Source organism: Pogona vitticeps, chromosome 5 (genome assembly GCF_051106095.1).
Source record: "Pogona vitticeps strain Pit_001003342236 chromosome 5, PviZW2.1, whole genome shotgun sequence".
In the NCBI taxonomy this organism is placed as follows: domain Eukaryota; kingdom Metazoa; phylum Chordata; class Lepidosauria; order Squamata; family Agamidae; genus Pogona; species Pogona vitticeps.
In genome coordinates, this window is record NC_135787.1 from 159,815,208 (window position 1) to 159,840,447 (window position 25,240).

Consider the following 25,240-nt stretch of genomic DNA (forward strand, 5'->3'; position numbering starts at 1 on the left):
TTTATTTAATTTATTTATTTAACTTATATGCCGCCCACACTACCCGAAGGACTTTATCAATTAGTGGTCTCCAAAAGATCCTATGAATGATTAACACTCCTGATCAAGGATTTGTAACCTTGTGACTTGCAAAAGATGAGCCAAACCGTTCACTACAGCACCTCAACGTTTGAAAGATTCATAACTGGTCTTAAAATCCTGAATTTCTCTGTTTCACTTGGTTACGCGCTACACCTCCCGCCGGCGGCGGCGCAACCGGCAAATTCGAGAATCTAACAGGGTTATTCAAACGAAGTCTATTGAGCCAAAGGGCGGCTCTTTTACCGGAAGTTCAGGCTGTGCGCCGCTCTAGGCTTCCCTTTGCGTGGTCGCGCGGCTTTTCAAGATGGCGGCGAAGGCGAGCTTTTTCGGAAGCGGGTTTTGCCGGGCCTTTTTCTCTTTTTGGGAAGAGTGAGGGCGCCCGGGGACTTTCCCTCCCGCACCGCCGACTGGAGCGCCTCTCGTGAGGCTTTTACCACGACATTTATCCGGGTCACCGTCCTCGCAGAACGCGCCCGGCCTTGGGATCAGGTAACGAAAGGGCAAGGTGGGAAGCCTTCTGTGACGGAAAGTAGACGCTTGTAGGGCTATGGAAGAGGCCTTCAAAACGTTGGTTACCTTTGTGCCCCTCCTCTCCTTTAATATGTCCAAGGTGGCATAGATGGCTGCCTTCGTTGAATCCTGTATGGCTGATAAAAGTAAATCGCATCACTCTGGTGCCGCTCTTTTATCTTTCTAAACTGCCACCATTTCCCTTCAGAAATATAAAAATATTGTACATTTATTTATTTATTTTATTTATTTATTGCATTTATATGCCGCCCATCTAGACATGGTCTACTCTGGGTGGCTCACAACATACAAATAGCAAACAATTTAAAATATACACAATTTACATAGATAAAAAAAGGAAAAAAATATATAATCAAAGAACTTACAATTGTCTGATTGCACCCCAAGTCTTCTGATTTCTTGGCTGCAGTCTCCATTTGGACTAATGACCGAATCAAGGTGCAAAAAAATCCTTTAACAATCTCAGTATCTTTACTGCCAATGTTAAAGCTATGTCATTCTACTTGCCATATAGCCTGTAACTAATAATGGAGATCAGATCAGGCAGAGAGGAAATGAAGCACAGGCTTTGATAGTGTCGATATCTAGAAACAACAGAACTGCATCAGTCCTATCCTCAGTTAGATAAATCTTTCCTAGTTCAGTCTAATTCATCCATAATTGGGGGAAGAAAGTCTCACTGTAATTAATGGGCCTAGTTCATAAAGCAGAGTTTTCTCTTTAAGGTATGAAGGAGTGGAGCTTATTTTTTACATCTACTTAACATGGAAGTTAAGGTACTAATGTACTTAACTGATATGCAGAAAAGTGCATCAATATGCTCACATTTTGATATACAACCATACTACAGGAAAAAAATTCTAGGCGAAGAACACTTAAAATTCCCTTTTGGGGGAATTCTGGGATTGTGCAGTTTGCTCAAATCCACACAGGCTGGCTCTTCTCCCAGGAGGCACAGTAGGGATTTGAATTACTAATGCTAAAACCACTGAGCTATGCAGCCAGCTAACGGAAAGCTAGAGAATTTAATAAAACTCCTTTTTACTGTATGTAAGTTGATCATGTCTTATTATATAAATGTCTTTGTTCCTCTTGATCAAATTATAATAAATGTGTTTTAAAGAGGCTCCTAGGTGTCTGGGATGGCTTCCGTGTTGCAGGGGAGGGTGGAAGCAGAAATAAACAATTTGTGCTTAACACTAACGGTGCTAAAATATTTCCCTTTCTTTGGTTTAGTTTTGTTCACTGGAATAGCAAAACCAACAAACTGTCAAAATGGGGCGAAGATCAACATCTTCCACCAAGAGTGGGAAGTTCATGAATCCCACAGACCAAGCTCGTGAGTGTCTAGAATCTTTTTTTGTTAGGTTGGTTTTGGGTTTAAGGTTGATAATATGTTTGGATAAATGTGCTATATAATTTTAAGAGTTGAAGTCAATTAGTCTGTATTCTTATGGACAAAATCTGTTGCCTTAATTTTTCATTAGCATAACTTGGATTGGGTGCCAGAAGCATTTAATTTAAGCTATGGAAAGTTTACTGTCTCTTCCCCCCCCTTGGGGTGGTTGGGGGGAGTTTTTAATACTGTAGTAAAAAATTGTCACTGGATTGCTGCCAGCAGTCAGCGAATCTGGCAGCAATTTTGTACTAGTAAAGGCTTCCGCTCTCAGTTCCTGAGGCTCACAAAGGCTTCTCTATGTCAAAAGGGAGCCCAAAGGGCCCTCAGAACTTGAAAGAAGGCTATAGGAAACTTTCTATGAGGAGAAATTAAATATTTCCAGTGCTTGATTTGAGTTACGCTGACAAAAAATATGCAACAGGGTTTTGCCCAGTATGTTACAAGTGTAGTGTTAGCTAGTGTTTGTTGCAGGATATAGAAATAGCAACAATATGGAAATAATGAAGGTAGTAGAGTATTTTATATTATGTAGTTATATATTGTTTTAGGCAAAGGCACTATGTTGATGGTGTATAGTTACACTGATATTACTTTATAACATTTAATGCACAACAGCAAGTTGTAGAACAAACTATGACTTTGTAGTCAAGTATCTCGCTGCTTATGGCTTCTCAAGAGTTAAATCTAAATGCTCTTTAATTCAGCATTAAATTGCTTCAAATTAATTGTGTTTACAAAGAAACAAATTGGTTTTACATGATTTTGTTTTCTCTAAAGACAGTTTTAGGAAAACATGGGATAACTGTCTAGGTCTTGTCAGGTACTACTATTAGTACTTCCAGGCAGCATAGAGTTAGATTTTATGGATTAAGATTTTCTAATTGAGCAGATGTTGTAATCTTAATTTGTATAATAGTCTAGCATAATTATGAACTATGTAAGGATGAATGGTGAAATTAGACATTCCTATGGAAATTTGCTTGTCTATGGTTCACTGTGATGTTCTGCACTAAACTTCAGAATATAAAATAAGAAATAAAGGCAGATACGAGTACATAGGTGGTTCTGAGATGGAAAAATCAGAAATATAGCAGTAAAAATTGCTGGAAAATGTCGTATGTGTTCTATGTTATGTTCTTGATCTGAAGACTTGTGTTTAAAATAAACAGTTTATTCAGAGCACGTGAAAACTGAAAATAATTCTTATCAAAATATAATCATTTTTTCAAGGAAAGCTATAATGAGTTTTATATTGTCATTAATTTTTTTAGTAAAGCATAAGGATGCACACTTGCTTTTCTAATACAGTATTGTGATGTAAAATTCAAACGCAATATGGTATATTCTTGGACAGTTTATAAAGGTTATGTACCAGATTTGCAAACAGACACTTGCCAGAATCCCATTATTGTTTGTATAAGTTTGGCAATACTTGCCACAAATTGTGCCCAACTGATTAGGTGTTTGAAGTGGATCTTGTTTGCATGTCTGGTCACTTGCCCATTTATACAACTGGGGCTTGCCCTAGCACGTTGTTAACTGCAGATAGCTGAAACAAGCTATGTGAACCTTAGGCGAATACCAGTAGGATTCCTGCCACTATTGAGTTTGTGTTTGTGGCTTAATCTGAAAATAGAACTCTTGTGATAATTGCTTGGCTGCTTTGTTTGGTACTGGTGCCATTCTGATGAATAGGATCAGTCAAAACAGTTTGTTTTACAGCTTTCTGGGCTAGCAGTGCAACATGTTTCATTTCACACACAGCCTTTATTTGGCTTGTTTAGTAAATTATAAATTATAGAGAAAGATAGAAGTTTATTTTTTCTTCTGAATGAATATGATCTGATCCTGGTTGTGTTTCTTCTGAAATCAGATGTAAAAGTATAAATCTGGTGTTATTTTTTATTTGAAGTAAGTTCCACTGAGATCCTTGAGTCTCACTTCCTAGTTAGCATGGTTGAATTGTTGCCCCAAATTTGCAAGTTCTGGGTTTGAAATTGGTAAGCTTTTTCAGATTGTTTCTATCTTTGTAGGCAAGGAGGCTCGAAAGAGAGAGCTGAAAAAGGTAAGAGATTATTGCTTTGCTAAAAGAGTGAACAACCTGGCAACTGTGTACTCCTGTCTGTTATATTCTTAACATAAACAGGGTGGGGTAATGTAATACTTGCATGCCTTGCTGTCAGCTGATGAGCCTTTTCCTACCTAAAACTGTTGTCTTGACCAAGTATTTCATTAAGTTTAAAAAATTGTACCCTGGGTTAGGATTGTGGGGCCATTGATTTTTTTGTAAATATGCATATTTGTTCAATGGGCAACTATCTTGTTCTCACCTGTTAGCCTAAGTAACTGTACATTGACCAAAAGAGCAGGAAAAAGAAAAACATGTATCATAAGAAGCACATAGCTGATTAAATCTGACTTTAAAACCCTTTTGAGTTGCTAGTTTAGAAAATATGAGACTCAAAATACTAAATATTTTTGAGATTATTGTATATGTTGCCAGCATAATCTGAGATCTTCATTCTGGCCTTTATTTTTTGGTGATTATAGAACAAGAAGCAGCGTATGATGGTGCGAGCAGCAGTGCTAAAGATGAAGGATCCCAAACAAATAATTCGAGACATGGAAAAACTTGATGAAATGGGTGGGTTCAAATATTATCTCTTTGAAGCTTGAAAAAAAATCAAATATGACAAAACAGATCTCTAGTAGCTTTAATAAGTGGGCTCAGATAACGTGGGGAGAAGGGGAGGACTGAGGATTGTGTATAGAAAATTGACCAATTATGATTAGGAGGCAGTTCTGCCTTTTGTTTTTAAATGACTTATATGCTGTCCTTTAATAATGTTTTTGGATGGATTTAAAAAAGGAAAGATTCCCCCAGTAATATCATAAAAATTATTCATAAAACAGCAATTAGAGCAGCATTTAAAACAGTGTAAATTAGGATAAGGAAATTTGATACTTAGGTGTTTTGGACTTCAACTCTCTGAAACTCACTAGTATGGCAAATGGCAAGAGATGGGAGTGATAAAACATCTGGATGGCAAAGGTTCTTTATCCTCACTTTGAAGATCTTAGCCTGGTATCATTGTAGGAGCCAGTCTGGAAAAAGAGTTCTACAGAGGGGGTGCCATACTAGGAGAAGCCCTCCCTTACCCAATTGTTATGTTCTTTATCTCAGATAGTTGTGGATGGAGAACATGGAGGAGGGCCTCCAAATATTATTTTACCTCACAGGCTGACTGATGCATCAACAATTTCTGTTGGTACTTTGGTGTCAAACCAATAGATTGGGGTGTCAAAATAAGTGCAAGCACATTTAGTTTGTTCAGAAATGAAGTGGAAACCAATAAAGCTGTTTGAGCATTAAGACAATCTTCTCCCAACATGGGTCCCACTTAGTATCCTTGCAACTGTATTATGACCCAAGTGCAGCTGCCAAGCTCTTGAGATGGAAGGCTGCATAATGGAGAGGGGTTTTTGGAAACCCTTGTTGGAAGAAGCCTGGCATTGATGGCATTCATTCTTACTTTTCTTTATATCCTAGCTTCATTATAGCAGAACGCTGAAGGCATTCGTTCCCATATTTATTCCTGATTTTATGTGTAGGTACATTTATCTTGAATTTGATACGATGAGAAGCAGGGAAGGCAAAAGCTTATCCCAGATTTATGTGTAAATCTTTTCTTCTTCCCCACGGTTGCTCCAACTCTGCTAATGCTGGAACAGAGTTTAACCCAGTACAACAGCCACAACTCAATGAGAAGGTGCTCAAGGACAAGCGTAAAAAACTACGTGAGACTTTTGAGCGTATCTTACGGTTGTATGAGAAAGAGAATCCAGACATTTACAAGGAGTTGCGCAAACTTGAAGTGGAATATGAACAGAAGAGATCACAACTCAGCCAGTACTTTGATGCTGTGAAGGTATTTGCCCCTATCATTTCTTTGCTTCTCAGTGTGTACAGACACTGCAAGGCTGGTTCTTTGGTGGCTACAGCATTTATGTCCTTCATAACAGTGTACACAAACAGTGATGTAGCATTTGAAGTTCATTTGCATAAATGCAGCTTGGTGCTGTAGGCTGGCTGTTCTTAAATTGCTTCTTGTGAGCTCTGGTGACTTGAACTAAACAAAAATCCCCCACCTCTTTCCCATTCTTGAGAGTGCGTTTGTTTAAATTGAAATGACCAGTACAGTTTCATTCACATAATTTGCCATGGGACGTTCTTCTGCCTGGTTCTGTAATGGGTACCCTCCATGCTACTTATAAGTACATCTTTAGCTTTAGTAGACACTTAATGTTAGGTGATTGGCTAAGTTCTTAATATAATTGTTCATATAATGACTGGCACAATTCAGGTAGAGGTAAGAGTCAATGGCAGGTTATCTCTCTAGCTTCTGTGAAGGGCAAGAAGAAACTTATTATCAAATAGTCATTGTGGTTGATTATTAATCATGATATGCATTTATTTACCACACATTGACATGTTTCTGCAAAACCGCTGAAGATGATTTGCATTTTTTAGTAATGAGGTGACTCCAAGCAGTCCTCCTTAGAGTAGAGCTTTTGAACTAAGCGGAACTTGTCAGTCACAAGTTGCTTAAATCCCATTGATTTCAATGGATCTTTTCTATGGAGGAGTAACATTTAACTTAAGAAGCATCATTCAAAACGAAAGCATGTAAATCTTTCATGACATTTTATAATAAGAATGCAGCAACTTCCTTCAGGAGATTGTTATGGGAGGAGGGAATCCATCTAGCCAAACTGCTAGCTATCTTTTTCTCTTTCTGACGCAGCCAGTGTAGAACTTATCAAATAGCACACTAGTGCTCAAAGTCTCTCATATCGGGCAATCCTGTAGCAAACATTTACACTGACTGGCGATCTGATGGTGATTTTTAACAGTCAAAACCTCCATCCTCCCACATCCTGTGGTTTCCAAAATCTTCCCAGGGGAAAAAAGGGAGCCCCAGATCCTGAAAGGAGGACAGGAATTTATCCATTAGTTAAGATATTTCCAGTGTGTGATCTGGGTTAAACTGGCATAAATTTATGCAAACAAGGTTTTACCCATCATCTCATAAAATAGTCTAGGATTATTCTTGTCTTTCAGCCTTGGTGAGAATCTTGTGAGCAATAAATAAGGCAGAGCTGGGCGGTAGTGTTTTTTTTAAACTGCCATGTTGGCTTTTAAGCATGAATACTTTTAAAAATCAATCTATCTTGTCAAATTGAATGATAGACACTTTTGTTAATGACAGTCTTCTCGCCTCACTGAGTTTCTGCTGCAGTTACTTCCCAAAGGAAAAATTGGTTTTTGTTTAAACCCTTTGGTAATTGTTGAAATCAGTGCTGTATCTGTACAAAGAGGCTTTTATAAATGTGCTTCCATTTATTGTTTGTTTATGTATTTATTTTGGGGTTGTTGCTGTTGCCACTTTCTGGGTTCATCTGGCCCAGATTAATAGCGATACAGTATCTGAAGCAATTTGGCAATTCACGAATTCCTCTTAGTATGTTATCCATGAATTAAGCATTGCTGTCTCCTGAGGTAACCTAAGGAGCGTTCTAATTTCTTGCAGAATGCTCAGCATGTTGAAGTGGAGAGTATCCCTTTGCCAGATATGCCCCATGCTCCTTCCAACATCCTCATTCAGGACATCCCTCTGCCTGGAGCCCAGCCCCCCTCTATTCTCAAAAAGACATCTGCATATGGGTAAGAAGGACGAATGTTACAGAGACCAGGGCCCCCTAAGCATTTTGTTGTGCTTAGGTTACACTTACAGACTTGGTTTAGTAGTTTCTTGTGCTTTAAGAAATATTTTAGCTATATATTGCAATTTATCTATTAGCTGAATTGTTTTGTACAGTGGAATGATAGTTCTCAAACTGCAAATCAGAGCCCTTCCATCCCTGGTACTTTCCAGCTCTATTGGATTACATTTCCTATCTTCCCCAGGCAGCATAGTCACTCAGTCTCCACGCAGGGTGCGAATGGGGGGGACATAGGACAGCACATTGGGACAGTGTCAGATTGGTGAATGTCATTGTAAGTTAAGGACTGTGACACCCTTCAGGCTGCATGTTTGTGCATAAAGTATTAACTTGGCTGGTGATGAGCTCTGGGGCAGAGGCAGAGATGTTAGAAACACATAAATTGAGTAGAACTTTTGTTCAGCTTCTTGTTCTTGTTGTGAATCCTGCTGTTGTTTCTGTTGCCACTAGAGAGAAAGACCCAGAGTGGCCCACTTAAGACTTATTGTCACTGGACATGAAATAAGCAGCCAGAAACTGGGGCAGAAACTAAGCCAGTGCTCTGTTAGCATCCAGCTCTTGGTGGCTGCTTTGCAATGAAACTGAGTCTAGAGAACTCTGTACAAACTCTGGAGTTCCTTTTTCAAACAGTTTTGGACATAAATACATTGTCTACTAGAAGCAAAGTAGGTATGGGAGAATTTGGGGATCCTTGGCTGTAGCTGGGCTGCAACTCTTCCCCTAGGCAGCTTGGTATATTTCCGGCTACATAGCTTAGTTCACATCCAACTATTTAGGGATAAATTAAATCTCTAGCTATTTGCAACAAACAAAACAGCAGTTGAAAACACTTAACTGAAGAAGAGAATGGAATACAGTGGTGTCTCGCATAACGAGCGCACCGTTTAATGATGAATAGGGAAAACATCGCATTGCAATGATCGGTAAGCGTTTCGCTTACCGATCTTCGATTTGCGATGTTTTGGAACAGCTGATCTGCAGTTCCAAAATGGCTGCCGGAAGAAGAAAATGGCTGCCCGCAGCGTTTTTGCACCGATTCCTTGCTTACTGAGGTGGCGAAAATGGTGGCCCTATGGAGGATTCCCGCTTAGTGGTGAGTTTATCCCCCATACGAACGCATTAAACAGAGTTTAATGCGTTCCTGTGGGGTTTTTTGCCCCGTATAGCAATGTTTCCGGATAGCAACGATTTATCTGGAACAGATTATCGTTGCTATGTGGGGCACCACTGTATTGCATAATAAGATGAGTTGTTGTTCTTACGTGCTGTCAAATCACTTCCAACGTAAAGCAACCCTAAAAGGGTTTTCAAGGCATGTGAGATATTCAAGGAGGGGTTTCCCATTGCTACTTTCTCCTCCATGACTTTCCATAGAAATTAGAACCAAGGTTTCTTGAGTCCTAATCTAGTGCTCTGTCCTCCTTGGCTCTTGGCTGGATGAGTTGGATAGGTAAAAAGGCAATGAGAGGAGACCCTCCAGCTTGTAATATGGAGAATGGTTGAAGAGAGCAGGCTAGACTAAAATGAGCTCTGGGATTAGCCAGTCAAGACTAGGAGTCTGAGGCAGGCCTGATTAGAAGCTAATTGATGTGTACAAGAAAATTAAGGCAGAGAAACCTGAGACAACTCAGAATAACTCTCTTCCTCCCCAGCCAGGAGTGAGGGATGAGGGACATTGCAATTCTGCAACACATGAAGGGCATATATTTTTCATCCCTGCTGGGAAGTGGGAAGTGGCTTTGTGGCAGTGCCTTACTGGTTTTATAAATTTAATTCCCAGAAGGCCCTTTCCTGTTCTTTGTAAAGTATGGTTTGAATTCTAATTCTGTGAAGTGTTTATGAAGAACTTCCTTTATTGTTGCTTTGACTCGACTATTTAATTGGTTTGAATTATCTCTTTAAATTTAATTGTAAATGTTTTGCATTCTTACTCATGGAAGTATTTTATCAGCACACGTCTGTTCATTTATTAATGTTTGATACAGTTTTAATTCACTAAATTTTAAGGATGGGAATTGGAGGCTTGTTTGATTGGTTTTTCATTGCTAAAATCCTTATCTTATTGGTTGCATTTACATATATGTGTATACTATGATATGAGTTGGTATGCTCCTCTATCCCTCTTCTTTTTCCATACAAGTATGATATCAGGGCATTCCTTCCATTTTCAATAAACTGCTGTTTCTTGGGTCAGAACTCAGGCAGACTTTGGTTAGTGTTAATGTTACTGAGCTTTGTTTAATTATTTGTGCTTGCTTTAGCTAATCTGTAAATACTAATTATAATTCATGAGTTAAGAAATAACAACAAATTACAGTTAATTGGAAACAAAAGCAAATACTTCTGATTTCCCCGTAGCCGAATTGGAGGAGGGGAATTGTGAAAACTCAGGCAACACTGGTCCATTAAGTTAAACCTTCATTAAACTTTATGCTCTGTTGTAGCATGAGTTGTAAGAAGGTATAGAGAAGTTCTGACTAAAAGTTTTTAAAATCCATAACCTTTTATTTTTTCAAAATCCTATTCCAGACCTCCTATCCGGCCTGTTTCTGTACTTCCACCTCCTGGACATGGTGTTCCTCGCTTACCTCCAGGCAGAAAGCCTCCTGGACCTCCACCAGGTCCACCTCCACCTCAGGTCTTGCAAATGTATGGTCGTAAAGTAGGATTCAGCCTAGATATGGCCCCTCGGAGAAGAGAAGAAGAAATGTCTTATAGTCCAGAGACAGGTAAATAGTTTTCCTCGTCCCCTAAGTATTCTCTTATAGCAGTGGTCCTCAATCTTTTTCGACCCACAGACCAATGGGGGGGGCAGGGTGTACTTCTGGGTGGTGATGGTGAGGCAGGGGGCGGGAGAGCTGTCTCTACAGCCCGGTCCTGCCAAGGCCATGGACTAGCACCATGCTGCGGACCAGGGGTTGGGGACCCCTGTCTTATAGAATAGGAAAAGGGAAGCTTCCTGACAAGTTTGTGGGGGATTGTCTAGAGACTTAAGAGGTGGAATTAGAGAAGTAATTTCAGTTTTGAAGACCAGTGTTTTAAGGAGAGAGAAACTCAGAATACATTGCAAAGCAGAACTGGGGAGGTGGTGGTTGTCTAGATGATTTTAGACTGCAACTCTCACAAATCCTAGCCAGCATAACCAGTGTAAGAAATGAAGGAAGTTGCATTCCAAGAACATTAGGAAAGTTACAAATTTGGTGCCTCTGTTTTAAAGAAGCTGATTATTTTCTTCTCCAAATAATGGTTTAAAGATAATGAAAAGGAGGTCAAAGAATATCTTTGTTTGGGACATTGTAGAAGCATATGATATATTTAGTTTGTTTGTACGTAACTCTTGTTACATACTCAAAATGTTACTTGCTCCTTTGAAATGGAATATCCCGGCAGTCTTGTGTTTGTGTGGAAAAGATACTAATTTTTGGATCCAGCTGCTGTGGCATTGCATTTGCTGAATGAATAGCATCAATGTTGAATAAGGTTTACTTTCTCTATAAATTTGAGACCAACTTTTCATAAAAATCTGATGAGCTGTATTGTTTGTAAAGAAATTGCTCCACAGATGTAGCACTGGGTTTACCGAAGAAAGCAACCAATTAGGACACAAAGGAGAAAAATTCTGCATCTGCCATTTGGTACTTCTAGAGTCACTACAGTACTCACTGATATTTCATAACTGTTCTTCTTGGCTTCCTTTACTTGCCTGGCTAATGGGGTCACTGTCATGTAAAGTAGTAGACCTGAAACACTGATGGCTTTCATTTCCCCCTCTTGCACTGGAAGATCTTTAGCTTTGGTTCTCAAAACAAGTTGAGCATACTGCATGTTACATAGATCTTTCATAGTGGTTTCATGTTTGAACTTTTAAGGTCCACGGGGACATGACGAAGAAGCTTCTAGTACTAGTGAAGATGAGGGGTACCCTGAGGATATGGATCAGGACAAGCATGATGATTCAACTGATGACAGTGAAAGTGACCGAAGTGATGCAGACAGTGAAGGAGAGGAGTTCACGCACCACGAGGACAATGCCGAGAGAGAGGCGGGTGAAGACAAGAAATCAGGTAAATTATGCTTGGACACAAGCAGAACTAGTGAATTGCTACAGAAATACACTGAACAAAAGGTAACAAATACTCATGAAAAAAGACTTGGCTTGTTTGCAATTAGCTATATGCCATGTAGTTAACGTACGATACATGGAATTTAGATGTGATAACTGGCACAGACTGTGAGGTAAATTGCAGTGTAGTCACACCCACAGTTATAACTATAGCACAAATATTTGTTGTCGTTTAGTTGTGTCCGACTCTTCGTGATCCCATGGGCCAGAACATGCCAGGCCCTTCTGTCTTCCACTGCCTCCCGGAGTTGGGTCAAATTCATGTTGGTAGCTTTGATGACACTGTCCAGCCATCTCGTCCTCTGACGTCCTGTTCTCCTCTTGCCTTCGCACTTTCCCAACACCAGGGTCTTTTCCAGGGAAATTTCTCATGAGATAGCCAAAGTAATGGAACCTCAGCTTCAGGATCTGTCCTTCCAGTGAGCACTCAGGGTTGATTTCCTTCAGAACGGATAGGTTTTATCTCCTTGCAGTCCAGGGGACTCTCAAGAGTCTCCTCCAGCACCATAACTCAAAAGCATCAATTCTTTGGCGGCCAGACTTCTTTATGGTCCAGCTCTCACTTCCATATATCACTACAGGAAAAACCATAGCTTTGACTATGCGGACTTTTGTTGGCAAGGTGATGTCCCTGCTTTTTAAAATGCTGTCTAGGTTTGTCATAGCACTAATATAACTTGCAACAATAGAACTGTTCCTGCAGATCAACAACAACAACAAAAAACCTAAATTAACTACCTGAGTTATACTTTAGGGGGAAACTTGTGTAAAGGTAGACGTCTTAATGTCAGTAGTTCCAGAGGCCTGAAGATTGCTCATATCCTCCTGGACTTGAGAAGGGCTTCAGTCCACCCCATTTTTAACTGTTATTTCTTTTTCAGCTGCTAAGAGAAAGCCCTCATTGGTTCCTCTGAGTGAGGGATTTCAAATGGTAACGTGTATTGCTCTCTTGGCATCTGTCTTAAAAGAGCAGTGCAGTGAATCTGCACTTCTCAGTGTTCTTTTCCCCCTCATTTTTTCTCTACTCTGGATCTGAAATCAGTGGTGCTGCAGCCACACTAAGAATTTTGATGATTTTGCAGCAGGAAGGGCAAGGAAAGTTTATTTCTGAGGTGAAGGACTTAACTTTCTTTCTCCTTTGTCACCATCTCAACATACTCCTGAATTATTGTTTCCCGACTTCTGGTACCTGGATTCCTCACTTCATGATGCCTGAATTCCAGATTTACATAGAGAATCCATGTGTGTACCAGTCTGCCCAGTTAATACTTCTGGATTCCTTGCTGTGCTGCATGGTTACTTCAAAATGTACAAATACCCCTGATGTGCTTTGCTTTTACACACTCGTTGAAAGGCAGTGCACATCCCTGTTAAAAACAATGGGCATTGTCTGAGCAGTTGTGTATGGCCATGAGCTGCACTTAGTATATCCCATCTTAAAGAAGGCATCCAGACATTTCTTTGATGTTATTTGGAAGAGCACAGAAGGCATGGGCTGCACAGCCAAACTCCGCTAGGTGACTCAGGACCTTATGGGACCATCAAAAGCAATCTATCTGAGGACTGCAATAATAGAACCACAGCCTGTGTAACCCCTAAGTAGCCTGTCTTCAGGGGATTTTGGGCTTTATGCCGTATGTTAATCGCAAAATCTTAACTCTAGTCCCATAGTTCACTGGCAGTCTGTGCAGTTCTTTTAGGGTAGGCTTTCCAGGCTTCTGGCCTTAGCCTCAAACTCTTAACCAGTCCGTCATGTTGCCTCTCTCTTTTCTGATTGTCTTATGAAGTAGTAGTGAACAATGTAGCTGAAAATGTTTTGCTTCTTTGTAAAATTCATATTTAACATTGCAAGTGGATAGCTATTACCTTTAGGAGTTACAAAATATGATTGCCTACCTCTTAGGGCAGTGATGGCGAACCTATGGCACGCATGCCACAGTTGGCATGCAAAGCCCTTTCTGCTGGCACGTGAGCTGTAAGTCGCTGGATCACTACTCTTTCCCCCCTCCATAGCCAAACCTCAGGAGGTGGCTGCAGCCGCGGTGCTGGCGCTTCGTCAGGCGGTGGCCCAGGATCCGGAGCAGCTAGCACTGGTGGCAGATCCTGAGTGGGGCCTCGAGGCTACCTCCATGTCCGGGATTCTGCCGCTACTTCCGGTTCCGCCGTGGTCCACCACCTGCGGGATTTTTTTCCTTTTTCCAGTTTGGGCATTCAGGCCCAAAAAGGTTCACCACCACTATCTTAGGGTATTATAGTTAAAATGTTCTGAATGTTATGGTATATGCTGGTAAACTTGTAACCTTTTGTCACATGTTTCTGCAGGTCATAGTGTACGGTTTGCTGACATTCCTGGAAAACCACGAAAGAAGAAAAAGAACATGAAAGATCTCACTCCACTTCAGGCCATGATGTTGCGGATGGCTGGTAAAGTAGCCTTGATTTTTCTCAGCCGTTTTTCCTATTCAACATCTTCTGTCTCTCCTATTTTTAGATGCAAGATAGAAAAAACACCTGACAAAGATATCCTTAAAAAAGCTTTTTAACTGAGGATCTGGTATTTGTAAATAGATGTGATACCTGAAGGACTGCCTCCTTCCATATGAACCTACACAGCAGTTAAGATCTAGCTAGGGGGCCCTTTTGAAAGAGCCATCCCTCAAGGATGTAAGAGGGATGGCTTGTAGACAAAGGGCCTTTTTGGCATCTGCCCCAGACTATGGAATGCCCTCCTGACTGAGATTCGTCTGGTGCTGATGCTGATGCCATTTCAGTGGCAGGTCAAAACCTTCCTGTTCCAGAAGGTTTTTAATTGAAATAATATCAACTGTGGGTCCTGATGGCAGTTTTTAGAGTATATATTTTAATTGCATTTTAATTGTATTTTAATTGCTTTATCTTTTTTATTGTATTTTAATTGTTGTAAGCTGCCCAGAGACCTTTGGGTAGAGTGGGCGGCATATTAGATGAATGAATGAATGAATGAATGAATGAATGAATGAATGAATGAATGAATGATGTGACCATTTGCTTATCCATTTCTGTTAAAAGTAGCAATTCGTAACTGGTAACTTGGATGTTGTAGTCATTGAACTCCAAATGTTTGAACTAAAAAACTTTGTTGCTAAATCAGTATGAAAATGAAAAGCAACCTTGGATGAAAGGATGTGCTCATGTTCTTCTCAGCCTGATTATGTGGATTCTGGTGTGAACATTTTTTCAGAGATTCTATGGATTGACTGAAGCTACAAGCTGCCACTGCTTGTAGAATAACAGTGTTCAGGATCTTTTCAGTAGACCATTTATTATGTAAAGATAGAGCCTCTCTGTTGTTCCTCTGTTTGTGGAATACTTGAGGCAGATGTAGTCAGCTTTTCAAAGATTAATCATGAACCTTTGTTCTGATTTTTTTTATATTGTTACAATGGCAGGTGCATTAATATCCAGACCTTTATTTTTTATTTCATTTTTAAACTGTTTAGGATTAGTCACATCTGACATGAATTGTATCCTAGATTTTCATATTTCTTAAGCAGCTGTTTTGAGACAGTAACCTCTTTTTTGTGTTATGTAAAGATATTGTTGGAGCCCTTACTTAGAAGAGGCTTCTAATGAAATGAAATTTGTGGCAGTTCCAAAAGCATTAATGCATGGTCATCTCCAGCTGTGCACACTCCAGTTTTTAAATATGTAGCCTTTGTTGTCTCTTTGTAATTATCTGGGCAGCTTTTATGTCCGGATTTTAGCCCAGCCCATTTTTATAAAGCACAACTCCTCCCAAATGGAAGGCCTACAAAAATGTTATTTCTGGACAAATGTAGTTGAATTAATCATGAAAAGTAGTAATTTTGGTTTGACTTTGATAATGGTTAATATTGATACAGAGTACTAGAGCCCGAGTAGCAAACTTAGGATAACACATACTTTTATGGGAAAGACAAGACTTTGTCGAAAGTATGCTAGTTGCTGTAGTCATTTAGCGCCACCCTCTCCCCCTAATATTTTGGAGTTTTGTTGGTGATGAATAAGTAATGGTGGGCTCTTGTCTTAAAAATTTGTTAAAGAACATGTCTTCAGAACTGATGTATGCAACTTTAGTTCCTCCGTGTTAAAATCAGCTTCTTTATTATCTGATTCCTAGACTTACAGAAATGTTCTATATATGCTGAATAATAGAGTTGTTGGAACTTTCTTGTCCATGGCAATATGATACAGTGGGGTCTTGACTTAAGAACAGCTTGAGTTAAGAACATTTTGACTTAAGAACCGCTCTCATAGGAAAATATTGACTTGACTTACATACTTAGATTTGAGTTAAGAACTGAAAAAACCCACGTGGGAGGCAGGGAAAGTGCAAAATTTGAACTTTCAGTTAACTGTTGGCCAGTGAAAAGGGTGCCTGTCTGCTTCCTCACTCCTCCCAGCATTTAGAGAGTGGATTGGGAGACAGTCTTCAGACTGCCTGGTACTGTACTGCCTGGACTGTATTTTCCCTGCCTGCCTTGAACCTTTCTTGACCTAAGAAAAAAAGAAACAAAATATCCCCCTCTAGTGGTCGAAAGCGGAATAGCAGCTTCCCATTAGTTTCTATGGACGGAAAAGAGCAGATACGGATCAAATGGTTTTCAATGCATTCCTATGGGAAATGCAGATTTGACCTGAGAACTTTTTGACTTGAGAACTGCCTTCCAATACGGATTAAGTTCTCAAGTCAAGACCCCACTGTAGTAGTTTGTGTGTGAGGATTTTGGTAGGTTTCCTCTACTCGTTCACAAGACTAAGCCAAACTAAATGTAACATTAATTGCTTGGATACAATTAATATGGGGTGATGTTACATAATAGCTGTGTGGGTAACCTTTCCCTGTTGCCCATAGAAACTTTCCTTGAAATGCAAAGAACACTTTTGGTGGTGGTGAGGTATTAATGTCCCACACCCAGAGTCAGTGAGCCTTAGACTGCTCAGGTATCCTCTTGGCTACTATTAATGTAACAAAAACAATGTTATATATCATTTTGGCCCTGAGCACAGTTATTTATCAAATTTTGAAAACTTTTATTGTCTAAAACACATGTTCATAGTTTGTATCACTTTTCTATGAGGCAGATAAAACATCTTAAGCAGGGGTGGCAAAACATCAACTTCAGATAGCATGGTCAGGGTCGTAGAAATTCTACTTGAGTGCCATAGGTTCTCTCCCCCCCCCCCCCGACCTTAAAGGTACTTGAGTTTTGAATTTCCTGAATAACACACTCTCGGAAAAATCCTTTACTGTGCATCTCAGTTAGATTTATTAATCCTGTAAGTTTGTTCTGTTGTTAGACTGCTATATATACTTTGAAGCCTCTAAGTATTATAAAGGCAGAGCCTGTATTGTTTCTCGTTAGGCCAGGAAATTCCTGAAGGAGGCAAAGAGGTAGAAGAATATTCTGAAGAAGAGGATGACGACGACGACGACGATTCTGATTCTGAAGAGGCATCACAGAAACAACGCACAGAGGAGTCCCATGCAGAGACTGCATCATCAACACCATCTCAATCAGCGCAGCAACAGCCACAGCCACAGCAGCAGCCCCCACCCCCTCAACCTGTTCCTCCAACTCAAATACAGGCACCTCCCATGCCTGGGCCGCCACCTCTTGGACCTCCTCCTGCACCACCTTTGCGGCCTCCAGGACCACCTACTGGCCTTCCTCCTGGGCCACCCCCAGGTAAGCATTTGATCAAGTGTGAAGAACCTCAGGGTGCTCATATAGCTTAGTGGGTCATAATGTCTGGAGGTGAGGAGTCTGTCTCCATTGTGCTTCTCTGATGAGGGACCAGCTGAGGTCACCCAGAGTGTGTGTGACTGAGAGATTATGTGCCCCGCCGTGTGTCGAGCTGTGAACAAGTAGCACAGTCCTAGAACACAACCAGAGAGGGACTGGTACTTCTGGGTACTTTATAGCTAGTAATTTCTTGGAGGGGTCCCATAAACTGGAATCAACATGGTGCATACTAATAATTTTATTGTAAAGAGACTTGGCATTGTTTTGCTGTGGTATCCCAGCTTTGAAATTATGAAAATAACGTAGTAAAATGACATTAAAATAGCAGCAGAGGCTTTCCTTTAACTGTATATGAATGTTGAAAGAATAAATAATATTCTTTCTCTTGAGGCTGACATTCAGTGTTCGTTCTTAAGATAGATTGTAAGATTGACAACAAAGCTTTGGACTGGGTGGATGTTTCCTGCTCCTCCAGCTTTTATGTATGAGAATTTGAAGGAGAAAACACAATATTTTCATTTAAAACTTAGTCGCCAAGTTTGTCTTAAATCAAGGTATATTTGAAACATAATTTCCTCACCTCTTTTTTTTTCTAGCTAAGCAAGGAGCTGCAAGAGCACACTGGAGTATCACCAATTTCAGAAATATAATGACTGTCATTGTTTTCAGGGGCTCCTCCATTCCTCAGGCCACCTGGATTGCCTGGACTACGTGGGCCTTTACCACGACTTCTGCCACCTGGACCTCCCCCTGGCCGCCCTCCTGGCCCTCCACCTGGTCCACCTCCAGGTCTGCCGCCAGGCCCTCCTCCAAGGGGACCCCCACCTCGTTTACCACCTCCAGCCCCTCCAGGTACTTAGATCATTTAGCAGTGGGTATTCCTTGTTCTTCCAGTGTTATTTTCACCTAGAGGACAAGAGCAGAAGACTTGTATTAGTCCAGCAACAATTATTTTCATATTAAATCCTGCAGAAAAATCATACTTAGCTACATACTATATTGAATCTCGAAAGTACGTGGTATTTTTACTGTCTCCGCTGATTCTAGCATGAAAGCTGAATAGTCTGTTATCTCAAATGATTGAAGGTTTTAACTGCATCATTTGATCTGCTGGAATTTCATATAAACTTAAGATAAAGTGTGCACACAGTTGGTATAGATGAGCCAATGCTATATACTGTGCTGACCTGTAAATTTTTTGCCTCCTTCCTTGATCTTAAACAAATATCAGAGGGATAATTCGTTTCTCTTCCTGCAGGTATCCCTCCTCCTCGTCCAGGCATGTTGCGCCCTCCTTTGGTACCTCCCCCAGGCTTATTCCCACCTGCTCCCATTCCAAATCCTGGGGTCCTGAGTGCTCCCCCCAGCTTGATCCAGCGTCCCAAGGTGGATGATACTAGTGCAGCCACTATTGAGAAGAAGGCCACAGCAACAATCAGTGCCAAGCCCCAGATCACCAACCCGAAGGCTGAGATCACCCGTTTTGTGCCCACGGCCCTGCGGGTCCGCCGAGAGAACAAGGGGACATCTGCCTCCATCCAGAAGAAACCTGATGATGAGCCTTCTGTTCAGATAACCAAAGCAACTCCTAAAGCTGGCTCATCTGCTCCGGTTTCTGTACAGACCAAGGATGATGTGTATGAAGCATTCATGAAAGAAATGGAGGGGCTTCTGTGACAACTGTTTCAAGTTAACGTTTATATCCTCTGTGATGATGAGAGCAGACTACTATGTTAGGGACAGGGTTTCCATGTTGTAGTGGCATCCAGTTGAAGAACTTCTTTCCTAACAAGTAATAGTTCCCCCATTCCTCTTAACTTGTGATCAGAGTTGGGGGGCGAGCCCTCTGTAGAGTGGAAAAGGAACACAGTTGTCTGTCTACCATCTAACAAAGGTCTAGCAAGACTCAGTTGTGTCTGTGCTCCCATGGAAAATCTTTTGTCTCCTTGAGTATTTTTTTAGTTAATGGGAAGAATAAACTCGTGAACACATACATACCTGTGCATCAGGTTTGTATTTTCTGTTTTGGTGGCTTTCTGTAAATATTTTGTAATGCTGGTTTTTAGTTGAGTGGGATTAAATGGTTTACCCACTGTCAAAGATGGATAAAGCTGATGTTTGCATAAATAGCATGCAGACATTTTGCACCTGAGATAAATATCCTGCAGTCGTTTCAGTGGCTTCTTGCTGACAGGAGAAACATGATTGTCTCATGAATGGGAATAAATATTTGATGTACTACTACAGTCTGTGTGATTGCACATCTGTATGACTATTTTGCATTTAGGAAAAGTTACTAGAGGCACACACATGCAGTGAATATAGGTAAGAAGACATACGTAAAAGGGGGCCTGGCTTTTGAAATTTGGTGCACAAGTACAGATTTGTCACTGCTTTCTTTTTTTATCCTTGATTTCTGCATCAGAAAAAGTGAAAACTGGTACAGTGGTGAAGTAGGTTGAATTTGATGCTTTTAAAAAATTGGGATTTCCAAGAGAGACTGGAAACAGGAACGCCACATGACCTGTGACAGTTTAATTATTTATCTCCCAGCTGATTCCCTGGCTTTGGTTAAAAGAATGAATGGAAGCAGAGGAAGCAATCCACAGAAGGACGGCATCTATTCCTGTGTCTAGTAAGATATTATATTGATCTGAAGTGTTGCTTATGGACAGCTTACAAAGAAAAGATAACTGTGAAATAGCAATCACAAGCAAGGTGATGCCAATTGAGACCGTTTTTGTTCTACCCAGTTTTCCCCCAGCATTTTCTTCCTGTATCTGACACTATGCAAATATTAAGCTCTTCTGTACACTGACTAATAAAAATGGTGTTCCCCCTAAAAATAAGAATATTACAAGGAAGAATTTATGTATTGTCTGTTAAAGAACATTAACGTAAAGGTTCACCTTGACATTTAGTCCAGTCATGTCCCACTCTAGGGCGCGGTGCTCATCCCCGTTTCCAAGCCATAGACCCAGCTTTTGACTGAAGACAATTTCCATGGCCATGTGGCCAGTGCACCTAGACACAGAACGCTGTTACCTTCTCACCGAGGTGGTACCATCTTCTTGCTTTTCTACATGCTTTTGAACTGCTAGGTTGGCAGGAGCTGGGACAAGCGACGGGAGCTCACTCTGTCACGTGGATTCAATCCTACGACTGCTCGTCCTCTGACATTGCAGCACAGAGGCTTCTGCAGTTTAACCTGCAGCGCCACCACGCTGCGGTAATATTAGCAGCCATCTAATTTTTAACATACATTTGCACTCATTTCACATGCTTGCAAGGTAATGCTCAAAATCCTACAAGGCAGGCTTCAGCAGTATGTGGACAGAGAACTCCCAGAAGTACAGGCTGGATTCCGAAGGGGCAGAGGAAGTAGAGACCAAATTGCTAACATGCACTGGATTATGGAGAAAGCCAGAGAGTTCCAGAAAAACGTCTACTTCTGCTTCATTCACTACACAAAAGCCTTTGACTGTGTGGACCACAGCAAACTATGGCAAGTTCTTAAAGAAATGGGAGAGCCTGACCACCTTATCTATCTCCTGAGAAATCTCTATGGGGGACAGGAAGCAACAGAACTGGATATGGAACAACTGATTGGTTCAAAATTGGGAAAGGAGTACAAAAGGGCTGTATATTGTCTCCCTGCTTATTTAACTTACATGCAGAAAGTGAGGAGGAATTAAGGAACTTCTTAAGGGTGAAAGGGCAGTGCAAAAAATGGTCTGAAGCTCAACATCAAAAAACTAAGATCATGGCCACTGTTCCCATCACCTCCTGGCAAATAGAAGGGGAAGATATGGAGGCAGTGACAAATTTTACGTTCTTGGGCTCCATGATCACTGCAGATGGGGACAGCAGCCATGAAATTAAAAGACACCTGCTTCTTGGGAGAGATGCGATGACAAACCTCGACAGCATCTTTAAAAGCAGAGACATCACCTTGCTGACAAAGGTCCACATAGCCAAAGCTATGGTTTTTCCAGTACTGTTGTATGGAAGTGAGAGCTGGACCATAAAGAAGGCTGGCCGCCGAAGAATTGATGCTTTTGAGTTATGGTGCTGGAGGAGACTCTTGAGAGTCCCCTGGACTGCAAGGAGATAAAACCTATCCGTTCTGAAGGAAATCAACCCTGAGTGCTCACTGGAAGGACAGATCCTGAAGCTGAGGCTTCAATACTTTGGCCATCTCATGAGAAGAGAAATCTCCCTGGAAAAGACCCTGATGTTGGGAAAGAGTGAAGGCAGGAGGAGAAGGGGACGACAGAGGACGAGATGGTTGGACAGGGTCACCGAAGCAGCCAACATGAATTTGACCAAATTCCGGGAGGCAGTGGAAGACAGGAGGACCTGGCATGCTGTGGTCCATGGGGTCACGGAGTTGGACACGACTTAACAACTAAACAACAACAAAAATTTTAACTCCTAAAGCACAGTATCATCTGCTATGATGAGAGGTATGGAAAATAACTGATGGCCCGTGGAAGTGGCTGCACTGATTCAGAGAAAAACAATTGATGACAGCAAAGAGGCTAATCAAAAGTCAGATACTATGAATCCACTTAGTTTCTGCCTAGAGATGAAAGAAAGGGGCCTACAGGAGGCTGTCTGTAGCAAGACTTGGTGACAGAGTGGTGTTTAGAAAGGAACAATTTACACTCCTCTGTTTACATTTCTTTATTCTCCAGTGTATCTTTGTTTAAGTGGGAGAACAGTGGTTTCATTTACTCTGAGGGCAAAAAGTAACTTGCAATGCAGTTACTTACCCTTCTACATCTCAAAGGCTTGAAATCCTGTTGAAACTTATGGAAGAGATGACTCAACTGATCTCTACTGATTCAGTGGGCCTATTCTAGTTAGAACTCACTACACTAAGCAACAAGATTTTAACAATTGGGAGCGGAACTTTCCTGTCTGATATAGAGCAGTTGTTCCCCTTCCTTGCAGTAATGTTGTCACACTCAGAATCTGTGCCTCTGTAAGCTCTTAGGCCTACAGGATTTATTTATGAGTACTTGTAAATGGTGGAGATTCGAGCATTTTAAGGTATACAATAACATGGCACTTACAGATTGACATACAACATTTATGTGGCCCATGAGATGTATGGTACATTAGGCTATGCAGGAAATATCTGTACATACTGTATAGGTATGTTCAATGTGCATCTGGAATTAAAAGTTGTAGAAGCATGTTGAATCTGTGAGGGAAGCACATTTCATGTAGTGGCACCACATTAAATGTCCTGCTATGGATGATTGCAGAATAAACCTGAGAACTGTATGGTACCACCAAGAGGGCTTCTCCAAATGAGCTTGAAGGTCATGTAGCCGTAATTCGTATCAGCCCAGGCCTGTTGAAAAGTCCACATTGTTGGCACATACAGTAGGAACTGTACAAAATCTTTTGCTCTATTTGAAGTTTTGCCATGCATGAAGACTTTTCTAGGATTTCTCATGGAATTGTAAAGCAGGAATGAAAACATATGGCTCACCAGATGGCCAATGGACCGCAAGTCCCACGAGCCCCTCACTATAGCCAACAGTTAGGGAGGCAACAGGACAGAAAACTAGGGTATGGTGGGACCTCCCCTACTACTTTTAGGCAATAAGAATCATGAGTCATAAATAAGGGACTAGCTCCTCCTTCCTACTGGAGGGGACCTTGGCCTTCCTAACTTTGGTTGGATACAGAACATCCAAACAATGGGGCTGTACCCAGAGCAGCCCCCCAACTTTTCCATTCCATCAGCTCTTCCCTTCCTTGCACATTTCCATCTACAGTATTTTACCAGCAAGGAGCAATTCCAGGATATATACTCCTCACCCCACTCACTGTAGTGCATGACCAAAAACATTCTAGCTTTCTGCCTTTCATTATTTCTTCTTAGCGGGCTCTTTAGACTTATCAAGTAAATTATGATGACAACACCTATCTATCTCAAAAGGCAATAAAGCTTTCCTGTGTCCCCTGTTTCAACCTCTACGACTTTAGACTGAGGATTTCCTCTTTTCCTTAAAATGGCGGCGCACGAAGTAGTGTGTATACAGCAGGGCTTTAAAATTACTACCCTAGGATCGAGCAGTGGATCCCAGAGGAGCCTTTGGGTTTCTCTTTGGGGCCGTTGGGCGGAGGGATGGCGAGGGACGCCGGGCGAGCCGAGCGCTGACCCCTCTCGCCACGGAACCTCCTTCGGCACGACGGCCCCTCGCCCAGGCGCAGCGGAAGGGCGCTTGTGGACAATCTTCGCCGGCAGCGGCTTTCCAGGCGCCTCGCCGCCGGCTGGGGGTGCGTGGGTGGGGGGCGCGTCGGCAGCGGGGGGCAGGGGGGTTTGCAAGCACCCCATTGCCTCTGGGGCTCCACCTGCGCACCCCCCCCCCCCCACTCACCAACTCTTCCCCCAGAAGAAAGCGGGGGAAAGTTGGGCGCTGGATCGCTTGGGAGGCCCAGTTAGAAGCCGCTCGGTCGGCCTCGCCATTGGCTGAGACTCGAAACTCGATGCTCATTGGAGGAGGTCCCGATTTGAAAACTCGCGCTCTTGCTGGGGGGGGGGGCGCCCAAATGGACCGCCCACGAGCATCCTTCACCCTCGCTTTTGTGCCGGATCGACCGACGGAATCGCCCAAGTTGTCAGCTTTTCGCCTTCGCTGCTGCTTTGGGGCCGCGGGACAGAAGCGGCTGGCGTCCTCTTGGGCTCATAAAAGGTGACTTGTTGTGCGAACACCTCTAACCTGCGTTAGGTCCTCTAAATGCGGACCATGTCCGCCTAGTTGCCCTTTCCGAAGAAACGCGGGTCCTTTCGAGCCTTCCACGACGTAGTGCCACTGCCAGGAAAATGCAAAAGTTTACAGAGGAGCGCCGACAGTCCGCTGCTTAAACGCAGGCACACGCAAGACACGCGCGCGCGCACACACTCTTTTCCCTTTGATTACACAACGTGGGTCCAACGCACTGACTTCCATGATGGTGGAAGGGGAGAAGAATACTGTATTGTCTTACTAGCAGATTTTTTTTTCAGTTGCACCGAAATAAATCTGTTAGTCTTTATAGTGCTGCCATATTTTTCCTTTTTTTCCTTTTCCTCCCCCGCCTCTTTTGACAACATGTTGAGAGAGATGAACACCTGCTTCTTTAGGGGAAAAAAACATTACTGTACCGGACACGGGAGTCAGTCCGGCCTCTGGGAACCTTTTAGGGAAACGGATGGATGTAATGTAACAAGCTATTAAAACAGTCATGTATTGCCCCGACTTGGTCCATTAGGCTTTACTGCCGATCAGATATGCATGGGATCTAAGCTCTCGGGTACACTTCCCTGGATGCAAATAGTATTCAACTCAAACGGACTACTCTGCAGAACTGCATCCACAGTGGGCCTATTAATAGACCGTGTGGCATATAGTCATTGTTCCAACTGAATATAAATACAGTGTGCCTGAATCTTGTCTTGGAAGTACAGTAGTAGGAAATAACGTTTTACTGAATCGGATGGTGCTGAACATCCACGACAGCTCCTGCTGCAATTCTGTTGTGAGGGTACACGGGTCT

At 41.8% G+C, this 25,240-nt stretch overlaps 1 protein-coding gene across 1 annotated transcript; it reads left to right on the forward strand.

Annotated features, from left to right (window-relative positions):
- Positions 1–345: 345 nt before the first annotated feature.
- On the forward strand, positions 346–19,927 carry WBP11 (WW domain binding protein 11). Its single transcript, XM_020787867.3, has 12 exons — positions 346–570; positions 1,849–1,951; positions 4,045–4,076; positions 4,562–4,655; positions 5,744–5,940; positions 7,603–7,736; positions 10,325–10,524; positions 11,665–11,859; positions 14,241–14,342; positions 17,303–17,626; positions 18,353–18,535; positions 18,942–19,927. The coding sequence occupies exons 2-12, from the start codon at positions 1,888–1,890 to the stop codon at positions 19,358–19,360; spliced, it is 1,944 nt and encodes a 647-aa protein (XP_020643526.3). The 5' UTR covers positions 346–570; positions 1,849–1,887; the 3' UTR covers positions 19,361–19,927.
- Positions 19,928–25,240: the final 5,313 nt, after the last annotated feature.